This window comes from Manduca sexta, chromosome 21, assembly GCF_014839805.1.
Source record: "Manduca sexta isolate Smith_Timp_Sample1 chromosome 21, JHU_Msex_v1.0, whole genome shotgun sequence".
NCBI classification, from domain to species: domain Eukaryota; kingdom Metazoa; phylum Arthropoda; class Insecta; order Lepidoptera; family Sphingidae; genus Manduca; species Manduca sexta.
The window spans coordinates 12,002,067-12,026,953 of record NC_051135.1 but is presented as its reverse complement, the minus strand read 5'-3'; the positions used below and the strand labels follow the sequence as shown (position 1 = coordinate 12,026,953).

Here is a 24,887-nt window from a genome sequence, read left to right as displayed (position 1 = left end):
AATAATTGTCATGTATTTTGACCTGTCATAAGTGCAACTATGTTCGCCTTTGTGACTAATAAATGATTTTATTTTATTCATTTACTTATATCTCATTCATTTTGTTGTTTTCTCCTGTTTAGTAATATCATCATCAAATTTAAATAACGTATCAGAAAAGTGACTTTAATCATGAACATTATACGGTACTTACCTATTGAGTGAGGTCTCTTGCTCGCATATATTTAGAATTGTTTAAGAAATCTTTACTAATATATTTTTAGGTTAACATTTTCATCTACATACATAATATAAATCGAGCAAATTTACCATACTAACAATATATTTCCAGCCCAATTCATAAAAACACCCAAGGGAACCACGATGTTAATCTTCAGAGGAAATAAGTACTCTAGAAACTACAAGAACGGCAACAAAGTGTCGTGGAAGTGCAATAAAGTAGGCTGCAACGCGCGCGTCACCAGCTATGGAAGTACAGTGGTGGCTACCAAAAACTACCATAATCACTTTTTTATATAAAAATAACTAGAAACTTAATTGAGGTCATTGATACCTATATTTCATATCTCCGCCTCGAACTCAGATTTATAATGTTAGTGAAACTAGCTGTGGATGCTCCATATCTTCATAAAGATATCGTCTAATAAACAATGTGTATCTTTATATTCTTCCTATTTATATTTATAATGTGTACTGTTGTACATTAAGTAGGGTAGTTGTGTTAAGAAGGGTGCAGAATTAAATTTTCAGGCGAGTGATGTTTTGAATGAGAACAATATGTTTGTTTTGTTTCTAACATAAACTAATTGTTACGCTTAAATATTGTCTCTAGTTTCGTATTCGAACGATATAATCTATGTTCCGCGTTTTTTTTAAATAGGCGGCTTTCATGTTCGTGTTGATTGTATTTTTTATATATGGAAAAAGCTATTCTGTAATTCATATTCGTAACAAACATTTATAAAATGTGCTAATCTCATACTAAACGATACCATATTAGAATATTTGTATTTGTATAATATATTTTGTGGTTACTAATCTGTAGTGTTGTAGAATTTTATTCAAGTGTACTCTTTTGTAAAATAACCAATTTACTCGTAATGTATTTATTACAAGAATATATAATAGCGTCGAAGCCTATTTTAAATCAATACCATACACATACGCACACACACATCACGCCTTTATCATCGAAGGGGTAGGCAGTGGTGCAACTAGGGCACTCACTTAATATGATAGGGGGCAAGCCTATCGCCATATCGAGCACAAATTCCAGACTCTGAGCTGATAGTAAGCAGAAAATCCGGAATAATACTACCTGGTATTCGCACCCGGGACCACAGAGTAGTGACTGTGCACGGGCACGCAACACAACTACGCCATCGAGGCATTTAAAATAAATAACAGATCTTAGTATCTATTTTAAGTAATTAGTGCTCTTTATCTGAGTGTTTGCATGTTAGAATGCCATGGATGTACAGCGTGATCCTCAAATCTAAAATGGAAGGTATGGTGTTAATGTTGTTTGACATTGTTTTGCAGCTTATGCTCCGAAGTATACGGAGTCAGGTCGCGGCAACCTGGTGATGTTGCTAGGTCCCCACCGCTACAAACGGCAGCGGCACAAAGGTTACAAGATCAGGTGGATTTGTTCCCAGGTGCACTACGGCTGCAAGGCCTCCGTCACCACCTTAGAACACAGGATTGTTAGGGCTACCGGTATCCACAATCATAAACCATGAAAATTTTTGGTGTAAGTTTGCGGGGAAAAGTTAGGAAATTATATGTTAATGTTATATAATTTCTCAGTCATTACGTTAAGATGAATGTGTGATATGAAATTTCGGTGTTTGTAACTTGCGTACCAAAGATTTTGGCTTTCTTAGTATGATTAGTACGTTTTTCGGTGTGTATTATAAAATTATGGATGGATTTTAAATTAATTCACTGAAAGTAATATAGTTTTACAAAATGATCTCATTTATATTGAATTGTTCCTTGACTAGGAATATAAAAACCTTGTCATGGAGGGTTCACTTTAATTTTTCGTTTAAAACTTAATGTTGTCAGTACATGAAATTACTTCCACATTTTACCAAAACATGGCGAGGTGTTTTATTTTCTAATTCAAGATATAATAAAATGTTTGTAATTTCGATAATTTTAGTTTCTAAATTTAGAATATTTCAAATGTACCTTTACAACGAAATGTGGAAATAAAGTTAAATTATTAATATTTTTTTTTTGTAACCCGTTTCTTTGAGATTTATTGCTATACTTCACTTTTATACTGTACAATAATTTTAGGTTCAGAATCCGACATGTCTGAAGACTTCGAATATTACTTCGGCAAGAGCAAGAGAGGTAACAAAGTGTTGATAATGGCTGGTAATCGATACAAGTTGATGAAGAAGTGCGGGAACAAGGAGCGGTGGATATGCATCAAGACGAGAGAACGGTGCAATGCCTTTGTTGTCACCGAGAATCAAAATGTCATCAAAATGACGTACAATCACACACATTAAGATTTACAAACGCATAGTTTTATATGTAAATCTTAAATAAGGTTTCAATTATTTTGGTTACAACGAGAATATATTTTCACTATAGAATGCGATATTTTCACGAAAAAGAAAAATTTTAGAAATAGAAAAGTTAAGATTTAATGTACTCCGTTTTGATTATTTTACCTCAATATAACGTTATGAAATGCTGGTTTAGGTTAAAGCAAATGATTTTTTCAGAATGCCTTCCAAATATTCATATCAATGTACTAGTGTTACTGCCTGATCCGTGATGCGAATTTTTATGTGAATTATTTAGCAGGACTTTGGAAAAGCTGGTAATATTGTATAATATATGTCAAGTATAACACAGTGAAGTAATTGTGATATTACATCTGGTTGTGAAACAAATAAAGTTTTATGAACCCAAAGATGTGTCATAAATGAAGATAAAAAGACAAGGAAATTGTGATTTTAGATTTACATTTAATTGGTTAATATTGTGATGATATTTTTTTATAAATAGTTCAGTAATTTTATCCTTTCAGTTGTATGTATGAGTAAAGAGCACCCTATATCAATGTGAATTAACAACGAAAAAGATATGTTTTGCTATGATGGAATTGTGTAAAATATTAATAATTGCAAGGTCATCTAAGTGTTTAAGGGTTATATTTGTACGGTATTTTATTAAAGTATTTTTTAACTGTTCATTCTTGTTCTTAATCACTATAATTTGTTTACATACAAATTTTCCTTGAGTCAGAATAAAGCATTACGGGTTTCTACTTCGTACTACGTACTTTGCAAGGAAAGCTAAGCGAAGAAGTCACGTTGGTAACTAACCTTTCTATTTCTGATTACGTTGCCTTCTCTTCTTTTTCCAACCTAATTACATAAAAATACAATTATATAACTTAAGTTTCAATTATTGATATTTATTAACTGTTATTTAATTATTAGCCGTTTCTCTTCCAGGCGCTTTGAGGTTCGAAATGACCAGATTTGGAAACCCCATAATAACTTGGGGCAAGTACCGGTTTATAAAGAAGCTGACCCGTCGAGAGAAGACCTGGTGGGAGTGTAACTCGCGGAAGAGCAGCGGCTGTCGGTGTCTCGCTGTTACGGTCAATGACCGCTTGGTCAAGCTGAATGGATGGCACAATCATAAAGTATAACTGATTAAGAAAAAATATCTTAGAGTTCAGGAGATCTAGAAAAGATTGAATGTTAAAATGTTTTTGGTAGTATTAAACGTTGTATAAGGTGTTTAAAATTGGGCACGCCCTGAAAAGTATCAAAGAATTGCTTCTAAAATGTAGTTTACACTAAATATTTGGTAGTCAATTAAATTTCAAAGCAATGTTAATAGTGAGGTCAGTTAAAATAAAAAAATGTAGATAGTTTATTTTGAAAGTTTCTTATTTAACCCATATTTTATATACTCTTTTTGATTATTAGCTTTGCTTCCAATAGATTTAAGATTTTTATTATAGCTCTCTTAGTCTGCAATGCAAAACAACTCTAGTTTATCGATATAAAATTGGATAATAACCATATTAATAATTGTGGAAAAGATATCTTTTTATGCGAGCCATATTATGTCTATATATAGGATAACATAATTATTACTGTTGTATAATATGTAAAAAAATAAGGTATGATCCAAACAGAAAAGCGAATTAAAGAATTGCATGTAATTTTTGTTTGGGATGTACATATATATGTTCAGCAAGGTAGCTTATGCGTGTTTGTTGTCGAAATAGTTGCAAGTAAGCAAATTTTTCTAATAGATAATATAAATAATTAGTAGTTATTAGTCGAGGTGTTACTGTGAAATGTAGGTAGCTTATATTTTGTTATTAATTGGAAAACAATTGAAGTAGCAATTCGTCTTGACGACACTCGGTGTGTTAATGGTGATCAATAATGGAAATACATTCATAACAGGTGTGTTATAGTGTTGCTAGTCGAATTACAGCTTATGGTTTCTTATGACGGTTTTAACAGGATAGACCATAAGGTATTCTTGCAAATGGATTTGTTTTTGTTATATTTTTTATGTGTCAAGTATCAAGAGACGCTGGATATAAAGGGCACTATAATTGAGTGTATGCGGTTGGCATAATTTAATTATAGTGGGATATTTCTATTTGGTTCCTTTGAGCGTGCTATTGATATAATATTTTGTAATAAGAGTCATCACATGAATGTCAGAGTATATGTGTTCGTTTTTTAAGATTAGCTAGTCGATTATGTTATTTGACGCTAGTGCGGTATATATAGATATACACAGTCGGTAATAGGTTATTGACGGTGGGCCCTAGTTCCTCTTTGCAACAATCTATGTATTAATAAGATAAATTCGGTAAATAAACTATGTAGTATTTATTCGTAATAATAAAACGTTTAGAAGACATTAAAGATGAATACGAACTATTGTGTGTTTTTGCCCTTCGCCACTGTAAAGCAACCACGTATAAGTCAGTTAAGATTATAAATAATGTAATTTTATACATTTTAGTTTTAAGCAAAGTCATAGTGTTATTGTATTTGAATGATTATATTTCATAGAATAAATAAGTTGGAAGTAATATTTGTCAGTCTTTATTTTTACCGCTTATTAGTATACATAGCTTGATTTTATTTTATAAAGATAAAAAAATAATAATTATAAAGTGAATTGTGTTCAAATTTCATCCGAAAACGATGAGATTTTTCACTTTAAGTGAGAATTTGAAATATCTATTAGGTTTTGAAAATAATGAATTTGTGTGTGAGTTGGTTTTGTTTAATTGTGTGCATTTTGACCACGAAAAACATAACTTTTTTTCTGATAAGTGAATTTATATATTTTTAAGTTGTAAGTAGTCTATACTTCAAAATGTTACTGGACACACTTTAACCAATGTTTTTGCATTGCAGAACCAAAATTTGATTTATCTCAACGCGGAAACCTGGTAGTGCAGATAGGCGAGTGGCGGTTCAACAAGCACGCATGCTGGGGGTCCAAGGTTCGTTGGACTTGCATCAAGAAGAAGAGCGGCTGTACGGCGGCCATCACAACCGTAGACAATGTCATAGTGAAGACGCTTGGCAAACACAATCATTGAGAAATTTGTCGAGGACGGCCAATATTCAAATAAAGCAATTTTAATGTAATTCTGGCAGCTCCGCAATAACTATTATTATTATTCAGTAGTTTCGACTTATAAATAGCATGATATAAGATTCTTGCTTCTATGTGTTACTGACGGTACTCAAATGTAAGTTTATTAGCTTTTCTCCGAAATTGAGTTTATCTGTATTAATTCAATTATAAAAATATTACGACTGTGTAGTTTTAATAAGTGCCGCGGTTTGGCAGCTATGTATAAATAATTTGAGGCCAAAATATTTCAAAGACAAGTTCATACGAAACGAAGAAAGTCTTTCATTCTAATTTGAAGCCACGATAGTTGGAGGTGATTTGTTTAATTTGCGAAACTGAAGGCTTCATTTCCAGTTTTCTTCGACGATTATATAATGTGAAAAAATATTTGAATATTAATAAATAACAATGTATATTATCTCTGAAATTTGTTTGACCTACTGTTTAGTAATATGAGATTAGTGTTGGTAACATTGTTGACAAAAGAAAATCTAATTTCTTGATATCGAACGTTAAGATCTATTTTACTGTACATTGTTTAGTGGGACAAATTAAAAATGAATTTTAAAACATACCTGTTTCGGGAACATTTTCCTTTTTCTTTTTGTGAGACTAATTTCATGAATTTTGAACGTTAAGAGCTTCTTAGGTTTGTATAAATAAGGATATAGAAACGTATTTGGTTTCATAGAATAGGTCATAAATTTCAAGGATTCCTTTTTATCTTGTGTTGTAAACAGCATTTTTAGACATACTGATAAAATAACTTATCTAATTGTAATAATTTGTATCGTACTGTTTGAGTAAGCATATATTTATTGCTATCATGAAATTATGTTTGACAATATGTGTAACCATACTCTAATAATCTTTTGAAATAGAAAGTACTTTAAGAAAATGAAATGTTTTAAACACTAAGGCCTTAGATTCTGTAAGTTCTACATTTCTTCGTATATGATTGACTATGTTTACTATAATACAGTTATAATAATAGTTGTGATTGAGTCAAGTTTCAATAATACTATTTATGGCTGACATAAATTGCAAATTTCTTTACCTATAGTTTATACTAATTAAGATGTTTCTTAGAGACTACGTAATTTCTTTATTTAAATAAAAGGATGAATATCTAAATAATTAAATGACTATATTAAGTGTTTTGAAGTAATCAATTCTATAGTATTATGTATAATATAAAGTGATGAAGGTGGTTAGTAGATACTCCGTAGAACATAATGTTACGAATAATGTTGATATATTTTCACTTGCATTTAGCGATATAATAATATAATAAAGACATATTTGTCTCGTTTTTTTTAATATTTTTTGTCTAATTATGATGTTTAAATTAAATGATTAAGAAATAAAACAATTTTTAAGTTCCTATTAAATATTTTTCGGCATTTCGATTTGTTTTAGCAAATAAAGTTTGCTGATGTAATTTATTTGTGTTAAATATTAAACTTACAAGAATAAGTGCTATGTTGTGGTCATTTCATAACACTGCTTAGGTATTAAGTTATTTCCATTTAATTAAGAATGATTAATGTGTAATGCTGTAACATGTAACTGAATAATATTTAGTTTTTCTCCATTAAATCTTTTTTCATAACATCTTATTTTATTTAACGTCTTTGTAAATATTAGTAAAATGCTACACCATATATACTACGAAAAAGGCTACAATAAGTGTTTTTCAGATATTAACTTTATAATATGTTGCAGATCTTAACCCAGTATTCGCGCAGTCACAACGAGGCAACCCTGTCATCATGATCGGCCAGTATCGCTTCAACCGGGTCAACAAGTATGGCAGTAGGACGAGATGGGTTTGCGTGAAGGCGAAAGCGGGCTGCCGGGCTTCTCTCCACACCATGGACAACGCCATCGTGCGCGTGTGGGGCTTCCACGATCCCCTTGCACACACCAGCGCCAATCGCTTCTAGAACTTATTCGTAGGTGTTGGGAGTTATAAATGTATAACTATTAATTGTATAGATAGACAAATGGCCTTATTGAAACCGCTTCGTGTCGTTACTTATTGTCAATGGTGATACGGATCATTATTACTAATATTTTTTTTGAGTTTCCCAATGTATGGATATGTGAATGACCGCGTCATTGGGTTTTGAATGTCTCTATCGCATATCTTTTTCCTTGTAATTTACATTTTTATCACTATATACAATACTGTTTTGGTAATTAACTAACTAGAAACTTTTTAATATGTCATTGTTTTCAAAAGGCAGCGACGTGTGCACTAAAGTTAAATGTATTTTCATTAATGAGTTAGACACATTTTATGTTTAATATTTGAGTTATGTGTTAAATGTTAGCTAATGTATATTGTATGAAATCGTGTTAATTGAGCAATGGATTCTTATGAGAATTGCAATATGGATGGTAGTTGTTATGTTGGTCAAACACGATTGTGCACTTATTGTCGTTTCTCTTATGGGTTATGAATTAAATACACGAAACCGTTTACAACGACTTCGACCATGTTCGCTATTGTAATTTACAAATGTTATGGAATATATAAATAAAGAAATTTATGAGTTTTTACGTTGCCAGACAGATGAGATTTAAAGTTTGTCTACTGGCAATGTTTCTCTACGGACCGGATATTTGATTCTCAATGCGATAGTATGGGTTTTCTAATACGATCGGTTCCGAACAGGATTTCCCATTTATGCTATGCTTAACTATCTCATACCTAACATGAATTAGTTTGGTCAATCACTAAGTCAAATCCTTTTTGTAGTAACGTTAAAAATAGATTGCGCCGATCCTCCATTGGCGTGTATAAGTACAGGTGAAAGAGATGTTTAAAAGGTGCGTTGGAAATTATGAAAACTTAACTAATAATATGTAGTACAATACGATGAGTACTTAATTTATTAATTTTACGTAGCATGCAGCAAATTCATGGTCGTAATCATTTATTTGTAATTACAATATAGCTAATAGCATAGATTATATATCGTTGTATCGTTTATTACTTTATGTTAAATGAACTATGTTTTCACCGACAGACGCCTAACTTAAAGAAACTGTTAAACATATAAGTTGAATTAATGGAAACAGTGTTGGCATATATCAATCTGATGTTTTTGTAGTTTGGATGCATCGTCATCGTCACCTTTAACTATGAAACAATAGTGTAAATGGAAATTGAAATGGTCCAACATATGTTTTTGAAACTAACAGTGAGTTACTAAAGGTATGTTGGTGCCAACATTATCTATTTATGTCTGTCGATTTAAATATATCGTGTTGTTCAAAGAAGTCGCTTTAAACGGTTTCGTCTTTGTATGTTTTTTGTCTATGTAATTTATGTAATTAAAATTAAATATTGGACTCACGCGGAGGGCAGGCACATTCCAGTTATTGAACATTGCACGGGCGCCCGAAGTGGCGACAACTTCCTTATAAAGTATTCATATGTATATGTTAAGAAACAATTATAGCATATAAAGTTTGCTCCTGTTTATAAGTCACATCGTAAACGTGATCACAGCAGGGAATCAATTCGCACTAAATACTGTTTTCTATAAATAATAGCTAAACAAAAGTGAATCTCCAAACATGACAAATCGGTGCTGATTTTCAAATACGAGTAATGTTGCTTACATTGAGAGTTTACATTGAGGCTTCATTGTTTTGGTGGAAGATATGAAAATTATGGTTAAAAATATATTAGAGTGTAAGCAATTATTATTATCGGGGTGGGGTTTAGGGTAAGTGTTACATTTACAGTTAAGTCTAAACGCGTAGTGACTAACAAAATGATGTAGCACATAGTTTCCGCACGCGGTTCGTTACTAACGTAAATATTACTTAGGTTTCGGTGGTGGATAAAATAGTGAAGCTTTTATTCAGTATTTAATCATGAGTAATGTTTATCTTGAATATTTTAATACTTATTAGATTCAAATCAGTGTATTTATGATTTTTGAATGTTGTTTTATTTAACCTTTCCTATATTCCTGTTGTTTTCAATCGTGGCGTTGTTTAAGTTTTGTTCACTGTTAGGCATATAATATATACACAGAAATAAATGACAGCTAAATTTGCAACAATTGCCTATACGTGGCTGTGTATTGAGTTATGGGAATAACCCAAAATATTTGATGCATTTCGTTGATATTTAAATTCGTTGGCTTTAACAGCGCCAAATATTCTCCAACATTGAACATAATATACAAATTATTCAGTAAAATATTGTTTAGAGCCAATAAATATTACTCAATTCCATATTTCTTTTAATTAAAGAACATAGTGTATTAATCCGGGAATCAAGAAATACTGAATAAAATATATTGTAGGATTAGAAATAACTTATTTTTACTGACAGGAATGGAATCACTAGATGTTTTCTGTGTTTGATCACATCGCTTTAAGTTACAATAAGGATCAAAATTAAAGTCACTACATTAAAAAGCATTTTATATATTTACAAGTTCTTAACATTATTAAATATATGAATCAAGTCTTTAAAATGTTTTGTTTAAAATGCGTATCTTTTTCAGCGCGTCAACAGTTTTGGATTTACAAAAATTAGATTACATTTTTATAATTTTTTTGACAAAATCATATGTTATGTGGCGTTCAGTGTCTACCTGCAAGGGTGACAAACTACTTGATAAAGGTATTGAATTGCTGGATGCGGGCGTTTACTACAGGTACGTCTGAAAATCTTTGAAGTATTCCGTGTTTAGCAATGGATACCCTGTAGATAATGTTGGTGGTATCTTCGCTCGAAGGTGTGGCAATATAGAATGCAAGTTAAAATATATTTGCTGGTTAACTCGACAGCAACTCCTGATGTTGCAATTGTTTAGTTTCGGAAAAATGCCTTAGAATTAATATTAAAGCATTTTTGCTGTGAATATGGTGTGAAATATATTAAAAGTGAAAGTATTCTGTCGTTCTACTGATTTTCAAAATACGCTGTTTAATTTGGTTCAATATAAATAAAGGATGACTACCTGAAGGAGGTAGGCAGAAATATAAACAAGTGAGTATTGACGGTGTAAATTAGTTAATGGCTTAAAATCAGTTTAAGTGTATTAGTAATTATATTTCATAAATTAATATTCTATTCTATACCACATCCTATGTTATGTATTTTCGTAAAAAAATATACAAGAATTTTCATATGACAAAACAAAAAAATTGGCAAGAAATGATTTCGGGAATACATACAATTCGTAAAATTAAATACGTCGCATTCAAGCGAAATAGTTTAATTTATGGTTTTCGGTATAATATACTTATGTTCATTGATTAAATAAAACCCTATTATATTTACAGCTAGGGTACAAAAAGACAGAAGAAGAAATAATCGGTACAGAAATCGGAGTTACCATAGTCATTATGGACAACGAGCAAAAGAGCAAACAAGAAAAAAAATATTTTTGGATAAGCTGACTGACGTCGAGAGAGAAATTGAGAGGGCTAAGGGCAGGGATTATTATTACTAGTATATATTAGAAAATGCGTATAGAGTGTGAGGGAAGTTCTTGACATGACCCAGCAGATAAAACTATGCAAAGGAAATTGTGAAAGGAAGACTCGAATAGACAGTAAAAGGTAGTTTAAGTATTAAGGACTAAGGGTGGTGGTTTGATTTAAGTTTATTTTAATTCGGTATAAAAAGAAATAATATTGTAATTAGTCGCATTCCTTTAATTTAATCTCTTTTGCATAATGTTGAGGACAGATCATCTGTATAATTAAGGCATTTGACTAGCTAGAATATGCTTACGTATTTTTTAAATTGTTTATGTATACATATTATAAAACCAAGTCCCCAAAAGCTGTCAGTATAGGATCGATTTTCTCAAATCTACTGAACGGATTTTTGTACGGTTTTTACTAAAAGATAGTGCAATTCTTGAGGAAAGTTTAGGTTAATAGTACATTCCGGTTTTATATATATTGACTGAAATATAACGGATACTGTTAAAGAGGTCGCGTGGTTGTAAAAGATCTTGATGAATCCGCGAAGTCGCGGTTACAGCTAGTTACCATATATTTAGAACTAGTTGTGTATTAAAAAATGGCATATCTAGACACGATACATCATTGTAACTCTGTTTAGACAATTTATGTTTACTCAATAATCGCAGTCAGTCCATGTCAGAACTAGAAGTGAATATAAATACACACATCACGCCTTTATACCTAAAGGGTTAGGCAGAGGAACAACTAGGGCACCACGGCCTATGACTTGATGGGGGCGAGCCAATCGCTAATCGGACTCAAAAACAATTTCCGGGTTGAATATTTTCTTAAAAGTAGCCAATATTGCAAGCATTCTGGAATAATGTAGTTTCCAAAATTGGCTTGAGATTGCATGTTAAAACAAACAAACTTTTCAGCTTTATAATATTAGTATAGATAATATGAATGTATTTGAAATTATTATTGTAATAAAATATATCAAATAAAAATTTTTTTGTTATTATTAATTTATTGCGAGTGAATAACTTATTAATCTGTCAAAAGTAAATAGACTAGGGCTCATTGAATTCTTGAGATTAAACTATCAAATTACATTCTTTTATATTTCGTATTTCCTTCCATAAAATAAACCTTGCAAAACGTAGGCATAAAACCTTTCTAGTTCGTTATATATGTTATGTTTATTTAATTTTATGAAAGTTATAGATTTAATATTATTTTCAGCGGTTAAAAATAATCTTGACTATTTACGTCGAAGAATTAAAGCGAATGCAAGGAAGAAAAGGTTTTTAGATAAAATGACTGACGAGCAAAAGGCGATTAAAAGGGCTAAAGACAGGGAATATTACCATAAGAAAAAAACAGAAAACAAACCAAGGAAAATCACTGAATTTACAGAACGCGAAAAGTTGAATATAAGAAAAAAATGGAGAGAAGCATCAAGGAAATACAGACAGAAGTGTAGATTTAAGAAAATATAAGGAATACGCAGTTCCTTTGAAAAATAAACAAATATAAAAATAGAGCATAGAAAAATACCCCGAAAAAAAATATAAAAACCAGGAAAGAATTAGCACCATAAAGTTAAAAATGTTTTTGGTGAAGAAGTACTACAGACATGTAAGGACAAATCAGTAAAAAGTCAATGCCTTAGACGCCCATCAGCACACTGAATAATTTGATATTAACACGCAATTAACGATGATTTTATGACACAATCATTATAGTCTTGAATTTGTATGTATAAATATAATTTTTAACCTGTAATTTTTTTTATTAAAAAATAATTGTCACTTTGGCTACCTTAGTATTTTGAGCCAAAATGAAATATGTACAAAAAAATAATTAACTGAGATAAAAGTTGAAATCATTAGATAATAAAGTTATGTTGCAAATTATGAGATTTATGATTTGATGCTCTACTATGGAATTTATATCTTTTACAGTAAAAGTAATAAAAGTCAAATAACTCACGCATATTCGTCGTTTCCATAGAGTACATGTATAAACTAATTATTAGTATGTAATAATTTCATGTTATGTTGTGTTTGTACATTGAATCAGAAGTAATAAAAAAGAACGGGGTTAAAAAAGACTCTAGAACACAAATCAGCGATTTTTAGAATTCTTTTCTGTCTGTCTGTTTTTTTGTTAGTGCATATCTCTGAAACTAGATACTGAACGGATTTTCGTGTAGTTTTCACAGGTAATTGGGAGCAGAATATAAGCCTTGTTACGTTAAAATCGGACCTTGACAAAAACAGTAGTATTTTGTAATACTACAATATAATACAAATAATTATATACGAAGTCGCGGGCATCACTTGGAAACTTACGATTAGGAAAGCAATTAAACTACTAGTATTTTAGATTTAAAGGTTAATCGATGATTACTGGTGTGTATGTCTTTCAGTGGTAGAGTTCTTGACGAGTCGTGGTACCATGATGCTGTTGGTCGGTGGTCACCGGTTCTCCAGGGAGAAGACCATAGGAGTGAAAACCAGGTGGCAGTGCTCTGTTAGGTCCCGAACTAAATGCAAAGCCTCCATAACCACGGGGGAGGGAAAGGTGCTAAAGAGTTTCTTAGTGCATAATCATAATCAATTGTGACGTAGTATATGGATGTCTGTAATGATCTTGAATGTGATATTGGCTGTGTAATAGTTGAAGTTGAAGATGAAAATGGAAATGAAGATATTAAAAAAAATGTGTTAAAAATATTAAGTGATAATTTTTGTAACTAAATGCTGTTGGATAACGATGATACTGATAATCATAAAATGATAAGAAAATGACAGATAATCATTGTAGGAAAAAGTCTGATTGTTATTTGCTTGAATAATTAACTGAATGGTAAAAAACTATAATAATTAAATAATTTTGTAATTATGATTTTAGTTCAATTTTATTAGGTTTTACGCTGAAATCTTAAAGTAAGTCTTCAAATTTAACGCTTATTATTATCTACTTACATCAAAAGGTCTATAAAAAGATGGAATAAATAATGTTGTGAAATACAATAATACAGTGGCATATTAACGAAAACATGTTCCTTTAGTTTTTGAGACGTTTTGTGACAGTGGACTAGGCTTATAAATAATATTGTAATGGTGGGGGAAATATAATATATAATTTTTTTACACTTAGTCATATGTATACACATAGTATCATGTTTTTAAATTATATAATGTTGATATTTGACTGTTGTATGTTTTTATATAGTAACAGCGGTCCAATAAAATCTTTCGGCTAAAAAAAACGATGTTCGAATTATGTATATAAGAACCCTTATAATTTATGTTATGCATTGATATTAAAAATATATATTTTTATACTTCTAATATGTGCCCTTTTATTTTTCCTCGCGGCGTACGTTTATATTGTTTTATTGTCTGACACTATATTTATTTTGCACTGATCATTATATTTTATAATAATAGCAAAATAAGTGCCTTAGGCATCTGTAAATCTATACAATTTTAATTGTATAAATCTCGGGTTTTTACTAACAAGTAAATTAATGTTTTTTTTGGATCTAAAATTTCACTCACTCGCTGAACACAAGACATAAGTGTCATCAGTCCAGGATAAATTTGCTAAGAACATTCAGAGACGCTACATATAAGTTATAACCCATGAGTCAGTTTACACGTTCAATGTCCCATATAAAATATTATTAAGTAAAATTAAACATAGCAAACATACTATTTACATTATTCAAATTCTCGTTACACGGCATAACGTCGGAAGATTTCGAAAAAATATTTTCAGTGTTGCCAGTTTAGAGGTTTTACCAATAAAACTGGTGGATTACACCCTCCTCTTAGCGCATAAATATTGGTTTTAGTGGATTCATTTACAAGTTAGTGTGAAGAGGAAGACGAAAATCCTCTAAAAGATATTTCTTATTTTGTCACATCATGTAGCAAAATAGTAGTATAAACTGAAAGTTATTAGAATAATATAACAGCGACATAAAAAAAGTTTGCTAGAAAAAGCAACGTAATTTATATTTCTGCTTTTAGTGGATTCCAGTGGTTTGAACAGTTTTTTTTGAGGGTTTGACAAAAAAGAATTGGCAACATCGCTTTAAAAGCCTATATCTGAAGCGTGTTGTCATTATAATTTGTTTTTATGTGGTAGTATTCTGTGTATTATTATTTCCATAAAGTTATTTACTAAATTCGACACCAGTTAAAAACTGTAGTACAATAATAATTGTATTGATTTTTTTAAAAAGGTATGTTTGCAGTTACAGAGATGTTAACGCCGAGGGTACTCAAATGCTGGTATCAAATGGGTACCGTTTCTCTAAAGCTTACTGCTGTGGTAACAAGACCAGGTGGCAGTGCACGACCAGGTCTCGAACCAGGTGTACGGCATATCTCATCACATATTCCGGACAAATCACCAGGTGTAATCTGCAGCATAATCATTATTAAATATGATCATTCAAAAAGTTTTTTAGCTTCATGTATTAATAATATTGAAGTGTTAGTGTTGCAGATCTTATCAATGTAATTTATGTATTTGAAAATGTGATAAAGTGTATCGTTTGGAAGAAAAAAGACAAGAATCTTATCTTTGGATCTGAGTGGGTACACAAATAATGAAAAGTAATGTGTATATTTTTATCGTATCGATTGTAATCGACTAATAAGTATTAGGAATTTGATTTCCGCGCATTAAGTAACTTCCTAGAGTATATAAACTCTAGGCGTATTTTGTGGTATTTTCATGGTCCCTGAACCAGGGATTTTTGATTAAATTTGACATACATATCCATTAATAGTAATATGTTAGGAATATAGCAAAGTCATTCGAGTGAGTGGTTTTAGTAGTTTATAGAGATGGTCAGTAGCTGTATATATTGTGCGGTTTAATATATAAGAAGTTTCTCGAATTTTTTTTTGTAAAACGTTGCTTTTAAAAGGTATTATATAAGTATGCCGAACATCGCTTTGCATTTATATTATGATTAACTGATTGATATTATGATAAATAAAAATGTGTTTTTTTATTACTTGGTGATAAATTGGTCATGAAGGCTAAAATGTATGTTACTGAGCTTCTTCATTTGAAAGACTGTATGTTTAATTTTTTAATGTCAATAAAGTGAAATATACACTTGAAAGATTTTTTTTAATGTTTGTGTGGTTTTATGGAATATACATAAGTGAATATTTAAAAGCTAAACCTTTTTTGTGACATGTCTGCAAAAGCGTGTCGTGCTGACGCTACATTCTTACAGGGATTTGGATCTTTTAAACACCAACTAATATCATTCGTGGGGAATTGCATTACTGTAACGGGCTAAGTACCTAAATAATTATAATTAGCATAATTTGATACGTATAAAATCACTGATGTCAAAAGTTTCTATTATTAATCTTATATTATATCCTTTCAAGAGAAAATAAAATTAATTTATTAGTTTGGCAAATTAATATTAAAACTTGTAGGGTATAAATGAAATGTTAAATACTTTAAACAAACGTCTATGGCAAGTTATTAAGCAAACTAACCTTTATTTTAAGGCGTAGTAAGCACTCTTCACTTCCTGGTTATTATTAAGAGTTAAATATCGCCAGTCGATACATTTATGCCGGCATGTCTGAATCAGCCAGATTCCGGAAAAGACATACTCACGTGGGCCACTATGCCAGGTTTATACACCTTCGCCTGTATTGATAAACGTTATTTGTCTAAGGACGGAGCATTACTGAGATAATAAGTCTGTTTCTCAGCTTTGTTTATATGATAGCCAACTAGATTAAAGTTGTATCGCAATATTAGCCAATCACAACGGCCCTATGTCTACGCACTGCGAAGGCTGCCATGCCGTCAGCACTGAGAAACAGACTTGATATCACAGCAATGCTCCGTTCTTAGATAAATAACGATTATGAATACGGGCGCTTGTGTACTGTGGTTGTTAGTAGGGAACAAAATGCATATAGTATATTTCACCACCAGGTATTTACAAAAAATGTTGCTCGCATCGTCTACGTGAAAAGACTTTTTTATTATTTTTTTTTCCAATTTTCAGTACGAAGAGTTTTTTGGAATACGACCCACGAATATTATGTGGCGGGCAAATATCGGTTTACTAGGTCTGGTAAAATGACGAACGATTATAAAATACGTTGGCAGTGTAGCACCAAGACTCGGACCAGGTGCAAGGCTTTCCTCGTCACTCAGCACGGCAGGGTGTTGCGATTTGGCTTGAAGCATAATCACTAGTAGTAGTTTGGTGTGAGTGTACTCGTTATAGTTAACTCGTTGTATCTATTGTTTAAGTGCCTCTACGTCCTAAGTTATAACATTGATAGATTCCATGTTTAATTCAAAATTTAAATATCTTTAAAGCTAAATAGGTTTATATTGAATTATATATTTGTATGCAGTATGACATGTTTGGTTGCATAGGTCGCTAGAATTTGGTGTCAATAATATTTTTCATTATATTATGATTTTTTGTCTTGTCTCCGACATTTCAACGTGCATTTACAAATTATTTGTTATGTCTCTAATAATAATTTACTGTTGATATTTTTGTATAGTATAACTTTTGTTTTAAAACGTAAGATTGAATATTATTTTGTTCTTTTTTATTAATTTCCCTAAAAAAGATATCGAACCTGGTAAAAACGTGGTTTCCTCACTATTAACGTATTTAAGTTCTAGACTGTTGTGATACTTTATAAAATATACGTGACTATTTTTTAAATCCTAAGAAAATGTGTATAATTTTCATGTGATAATAACTGGTTTCTCAATATTACATTCACACTTTAAAAGTAATAGAACAAATTCTTTAAAACACGTAAAAAATATTTATCAGTAATTGAGTACAGCAGTAATTGCATTATGAAATTGTTTCTTACAACTTTACAGTGGAAAGAATTTCTTCAAATAAAGGCCTTGAATTCTATATGGCGGGGAAATATCGGTTCACTAGGTCTGGTAAAAGGAGGAAGAACCTTAAAGTGCGTTGGCAGTGTACGACCAAAACTCGGACCAAGTGCAAGGCTTTCCTCATCACTCAGCACGGCATGGTGTTGCGCGCTGACTTCAACCATAATCACTAGTTTTATGAGTGGTTTTTGCATTTGAGTGAACTCGTCATTATTAAAGTCATTTCGTTTTAACTAATGTTACAGTGCATCTACGTCCTATATACGTATTATATACAGTCTTACTTATAAAAATTAAGCAATGATATGCTTAGGTATGTCTTGATCAATCTGCTCTTAAACTGTTTATCAGTGCTTAACTTTTTCTTACTCAAAAACTTGGAGTACAAAAACAAAAACGATGAATAACTTACCAAGCAACACATAGCGAATGTATATCAGAGCAAATTACAATAATCGAAATCCATTTTTGATAAAAATCACAGTACTCCACCTTTAAAATAATATTTAACCTCAAAACACAAATTTACTCGATCTGCTGTAAGTCAAAGCCCGCCTTCTTGCCTCTTAAGTAGGTTTAAACTAGAAACCTGTGATGGTTTTGTCTGCTATTTAAGCAATTCTTAACCACCTCTTAACGCTAAAACAAGTTTATAAATTAATTAAATATAATTGAACATAAAGTGCCGTTGATGTTGGCATATTTTGTGATGTAGCCACGTGAGCCAGAATTTGGTACATTAATATGTTAAGATGTTCTAGGTTATGTCACTAACATTTCAACAAGCGGAACAACAAATCACTTATATACAAGTGATTTGTTAAGTCTAATAATTTATAGTAGAATATGGTTTTTGTTTACACAAAGTTTGAATGATGATTGTTCCAAAGATTATAAATGCTTTATTTGCCATCAGACGCGTTCAATTTTGTACGGCTCCGTGAGTAGAAATATTGACAGATGTGATCATTTTATTCTCGATTTATATTAAGTACAAAGTTTAGTTTAAGATTGCAAAGGGTAATATGGATGTCAAATATCATCAATTAATACGAGTACGTAAACAGAATGTTGTTTTAATATTAATGGGTGTCTAGGGGCTGGGATGCTCTGCCATTTTTTTTTAAATGTAAGTGATTATTTTGAAATACTTAAAAATGGTGTAAATACTTATAGGTGTACCAAAGATTTAATATATAATGGTGTTTTTGACAATGAAAAGTTGTTTATAATAATATAGCCTTGCATTATATACTGTGCCATTGCTGGGCACGGGCCTCCTCTACTACTAAGAGGGACTAGGCCTTAGTCCACCACGCTGGCCTGGTGCGGATTGGTAGACTTCGCACACCCTCAAAATTCCTATAGAGAACTTCTTAGGTATGCAAGTTTCCTCACGATGTTTTTCTCCACCGCAAGAGCAAACTACAATTCACAAAGAATACACATATAATTTATTAAGAACAGTCAGAGGTGTGTGCCCTTGGGATGAAGCGGCGGACATTCGTCTTAGCAGTCCGTTCCACACCTAACTAGGCTATTGCCGCTAGTTTTTTCCCGCCAAACTATTTAAGGATGGGGGAAACGAGCAGGAAAGGAGATGTTCGCGAGCCCTTATAGACCTCAATGTGAATTTGGTAACCAAGAGGCATACACACTTAACTGTGTGCCTGGGACCGTGACATATGTGCATGGGCGTGCATTCGTTGTGGAGACCGAGCGCACAAGAAGTGCCTTGAGCGGGAACACAACTAAGTTAGGATACGCACTAAGTTTAGAACTTGTATCATGTATCCTTAACAAATGTGACAATAATTAAATTAGTCAGACTCTAGTTCAAAGTGTCAAAGTAAAGGAAAAACAAAGTAATAATAATAACACCAGCAATCAACAATTTTGGTACAAAATGTAGAAGTTATGTAGAGACTCTAATACTGGCAAACACTGCATTTCGTAGCACGATTGAATATTGTTTAACACATTCTATCAACATCTGTGGTAAATTAATCTTTCAGCGCCAGTTTTCGGGATGACCCACGCAGGCAACCCGGTGATAAACATGGGACCTTATCGGTATAACCGAGTGAACAAGTACAAGGGCCCGAAGGTCAGATGGACCTGCATAAAGTACCCGTACGGATGTCGAGCTGCCATCATCACAGTTAACGGCACATTCGTCAAGGGAGTAAACAAACATACTCATTGAGTACTTAAAATCAGCTAAGGAAGTTCCTGGACGAATTCAAATCTTCAAATCGCTAATTATAAATCGTTAAATATTAATTTGTGTCAAGCCATATTTCTTTTCTCAAATGAATTATAAAGAGTTTGTTTTTTTTAAACAAATAAATATTTTTGTTATACTTAACGGGTGTATGATTTGTAGTATTGTATTTGTTTTGACGTAGTAATCGAGAGGGCAGTTAGTCAGAAAAGGCGGTACTGTGCTATTACATGGTTAGATTATCTTATTGTTCTTACTGCTGTTTATCAAACAAGAAAATGCATTTCTATATATATAGGAAGAAAGTTCGTTTATAGCAAATTCTAAATCAGTAATAAAACATTTGCTGCCTTTGACTTACTGCCCTTTAGATTTCCACGGCAGAGTTCAGCTTGTAGTTGACTATACAACTTAACATCAATAAACGATTTTAATCCCGATTCTCAGATTGGTCTTGAGAATAAAGCTGTCAATATAAGACGTACTCACGCGATACAATGTCAAATCAATTTTTCTGATTGGTCCATTTTCACGATCCATCTGAAGATAGCGATTAAGATCGTATCTATCGATTTTAAAGGTGTCTGTCGCGTTTAAAAATCATTCAATACTGTATGTTTCGTGTAGCCTTGAATTTTTAATACAATTGTCATCTTGTAATTGTAACGGTTACAGATAATGGAAATTTTAATTTAAATATCTTTATATAAAAGTTATGAAGTTTAAAAAGAAAGAAAAATATAGTTAGTATTTGTTTAAATATTGTCATTTTAATGTTGCAATTATATTTTTTATACTAGCTTCCGCTCGCAGCTTTGCCCGCGTGGATTTCGGACTTCAAAAATGGAGGAGGTGCTCAATATGTCGGGATGTTATTTTTAATGTACGGTGGTATGCAGGTGGTCCGATTGTCCGGTCAGGGTCTGATGATGGGATCCTGGTGAAATCGAAGGAAGCTTATAGCATGATTCAGTATTCACGCGTGATGGCTTATTATTAGCGTATTTCATGTATAACTTTGGTGTTTCTATACCGATTTCTATGATTCTTTTTTATGGAATATTTAATAATGTTAACTATTTTAATTAGGGATGACTGAGAATGTTATAAACGTAAGAGTAGACAAATATAATGAGAAAGCTTCGAACTGCTAAGCTATTGGGAGTTACACGTGTTATTGTGAGTCAACCATAAAAGTTAGACATATGCTGTGGTGGGATATTTTTTACATAATTTTAAGGAGAACATTTCCGTCATACATGATTTCTGTGTAGCTTTAACCATTAAGCTTGCACACGCGACGGAAGCTTAAAAATGGAGTAACTTCTCCCGTTTTCCCAACATTTCCCTTCACTGCTCTGCTCCTATTAATTGTAGCGTGATGAAAAGTATACTATAACCAGCACAGGAGTATGACAAATAATTGTACCAAGTTTCGTTAAAATCCGTCGAGTAGTTTTGTTTCTATAACGGTTATACAGACAGACAGACAGACAAAAATTTTACTAATTGCATTTTGGCATCAGTATCGATCCCTAATCACCCCCTGATAGTTATTTTGGAAATATATTTCATGTACAGAATTGACCTCTCTACAGATTTATTATAAGTATAGACAACTGTGTGGTAATTTGACGAGTATTAGCCACGTCTAACATCTCATACATTTTTTTTTGCCATTATTAAAATGTTATATTAATTTGCTACAATGATGTCTTATGTTTACGCAAATGTCTGATATTAGAATTTACAGGAGTCACGGGTACCCTCGTGACCATGAAGGTTTCAAAGTCTTCGAAACGTCGAAAAAGAAAACAAAAAGTAAAACCGCAATAAAAGTCGAAAATAGTTTAATTTTAATTTGCTATGCTTAAAATATTATATATTTTGAGTGTGGGTGTACCAGTGTCATGTACATAATATAAAAATTATATTGTATTTAAGCAGGTGCTTTTGTATCATATATGAATTATTGAAGTATAATATTATGTATATAAAATTAAAAATGGTATCATTTCACTAAATTTAATTGAACCCATACTCCAATACAAACTTTGGTTTTAAAATAAGGCCCCACATACTTTAGCAAAAATAACATTATCGTAACAGTTTTTAAGGTAACATGCGTTTTCAGTGACATTGATGACTACGCAACAAGGAAACCTAATTGACTTGGGGTCATACCGCTTCTTGCTCAAAGCGACTTCTGCGAACGGCAGGCGGAGTCGATGGGAATGCACCAAGGCCAGCATGGGATGTCGTGCGACTGTCATCACGCTAGACAATGTGATAGTGAAAACTAGTAATGAACATCAGCATTAGTGCTCAACTATTTACTGAATTTAAAGCACAGAGATGACTTTCGGTTGATTTCTAATTATATAAGACGATAATGGTAAACCGCAGGCAAGATATTTGAGGCTCAAAGTAGTGTTATGTGTAAATGACATTGATATACATAATTTTCAGATATCATGTTTATACATCTAAAAAAATAAAATGGAATTCTTAGCTTAATATGTATGCCCACGTAAAATTTGTCCAATTATGAATTTTTAAATTTTATAGGTGTTCTTTAGATTTTTAGCTAAAAAATATTCATATCGGTCAAGCTGTTTGCGAGTAGCAAGTCTAATGAACATCGCTTGGTTTTTTATATACCAAGATAAATAATTAGAATTAGTGATTAAGTTTAGGATCATTTATTTAGGTCGGCCGTAAAACGAAAACATTCCTTATTATATTATTTTTTATTTGTAGCTTAGTAGTAGTACTTCGCTATTGACATAATGTGATTAAATATTATTATTTTATATTTTAATCTCAGGATTTTTGTCAAATTAGTAGTCAAGTAGTGAGATCTGAACTACCTCGTAACGTAATTTCGGACTGTTATCTTATCCGAGACCAGTGTATTATAATCAAGTTAAAAACAAACCGAAATAACGCTAGTTTAACTACTTCTGTCGTACGAGCAACGAATGTTTACTATATTTCGTTTTGCAGTACTCGACATACGAATTAAATAAGACTTTTCTACTCATGTAATAAAAATTTTATATAGGACACGGTGTGAAAGCACTCAGAGTTTACGATAAAATATAACTAATTAAGTATATTATCAATGTTTTTAATTAAATTTGCATTCAATTATTACTTTATTCATTAAAACATATTAATTACTTTCACAAATGAGTTCTTATAAAACTACAGGACGGGCAATATTTTTAGACATCGAGCAGTAAAATTAAAGGTATCTAAAAATCAATGTGGATGATTAATGAACTTTTATTAAATTAACTAATTAAATTAATCCATTTTATTTTAGACAAATCTAAACATATTTTGCAAGTCTGTACGGAGAGAACGAAAGATAACAGGAGGAAAAGAAGGCGATGCGTCGTTTGCTACGAGTGGCAATATCAGCTGCATAGGAATTCCAAAATAGCTGGAATTCATACTAAATTAGTAAGCACGTTTTGTGTGCAGTGTGGCGCGAAACCCATGTGCTTAGATTGTTTTCAAAACACATTATATATAAATTAAGTAAGCGATATTTGCTAAATATTTATTTGTAAATACATCGAAAGTTATAGATCGTTAGGTCTAAAAAATTATAATATATTTTTTTTATTACTTTGTTTTAATTTTTTTCATAATATAAAATTACGAACAAATCTCACTTTTTAGTAGGAGACTGTTGGAAATTACTCAAATATTATAGTAACGATTTTTTTACTTTTTATTTGAAGCTTTGTAATATTTGTAGGTTCTAGAACCAAAGTAACAACGATTATGTCAGCTCGTGCATGCCAATGTAGAACAATATGTCAGAATGAAAACATGAGGCAGCAAAGTTTTTTTCATTTCTACCTTTTTTACCTTTGTACACAATAACCATTTAGATTTTAGAGTAATAATTGCTTGATTTTGGCTTGGCTGTCTAGTTTTTAGTAACATATATGTATTTTAGATTGATTGCATGGTTTTGGTTGCGTTTTATTCCATGTTATGGTAGAACTCGCTACGGAAGGCCCACTATCTTGGTGGGAGAGTACAAGTTTTGGAGTTGTAGCAAGATAAGCAAGGACGGCCAGCGGTGGACCTGCAGTGGCAAGGGTTGTAAAGCTGTCTTGTTTTTACGACGTCATAGTGAAGACTAACGGAGAACACAATCATTTTGTCAAAGCATAGCAGCGCCGGAGCCAAATTTATGCGCTGGGATTTGTGCAAATATTTGATACAAACAATACAATGTGGTATAAAACATATACTAAAATCGTTGTCATACGTCGTGGTTATGCGTAGTTATAGCCTAAATCGGTCTGGCACTGACATTTCGCATTAAATTCACAATTAAACTGCGGCTTATTTCCAAAAACTAAGCTAATCTTTGCTGTAATGCCATCAGTATATGTTTACCTTATTTTTCATAATTTATAGGTTATGTATCAACATTTTAAGACGAATGCTCTTTACTTTTGATTACTATTAATTTCATCTTACTGATTAAAAACATATGCTGTTAATACCAGTTGCAAGTTTCTGAATTTTGCACATAGGTAATAATTTCTTACGTTTACGCGAATGTTTGATATTGAAATAGAACTATTTGACGAAG

At 31.7% G+C, this 24,887-nt stretch overlaps 1 protein-coding gene across 1 annotated transcript; it reads left to right on the top strand.

The window, feature by feature from the left end:
* The first annotated feature begins 363 nt into the window (after window positions 1-363).
* On the top strand, window positions 364-7,601 carry LOC119190095. The gene is made up of 6 exons (XM_037441151.1): window positions 364-472; window positions 1,543-1,719; window positions 2,308-2,364; window positions 3,483-3,641; window positions 5,430-5,552; window positions 7,381-7,601. Exons 1-6 carry the CDS (start codon window positions 364-366, stop codon window positions 7,599-7,601), a joined length of 846 nt encoding a protein of 281 aa, XP_037297048.1.
* Window positions 7,602-24,887: the final 17,286 nt, after the last annotated feature.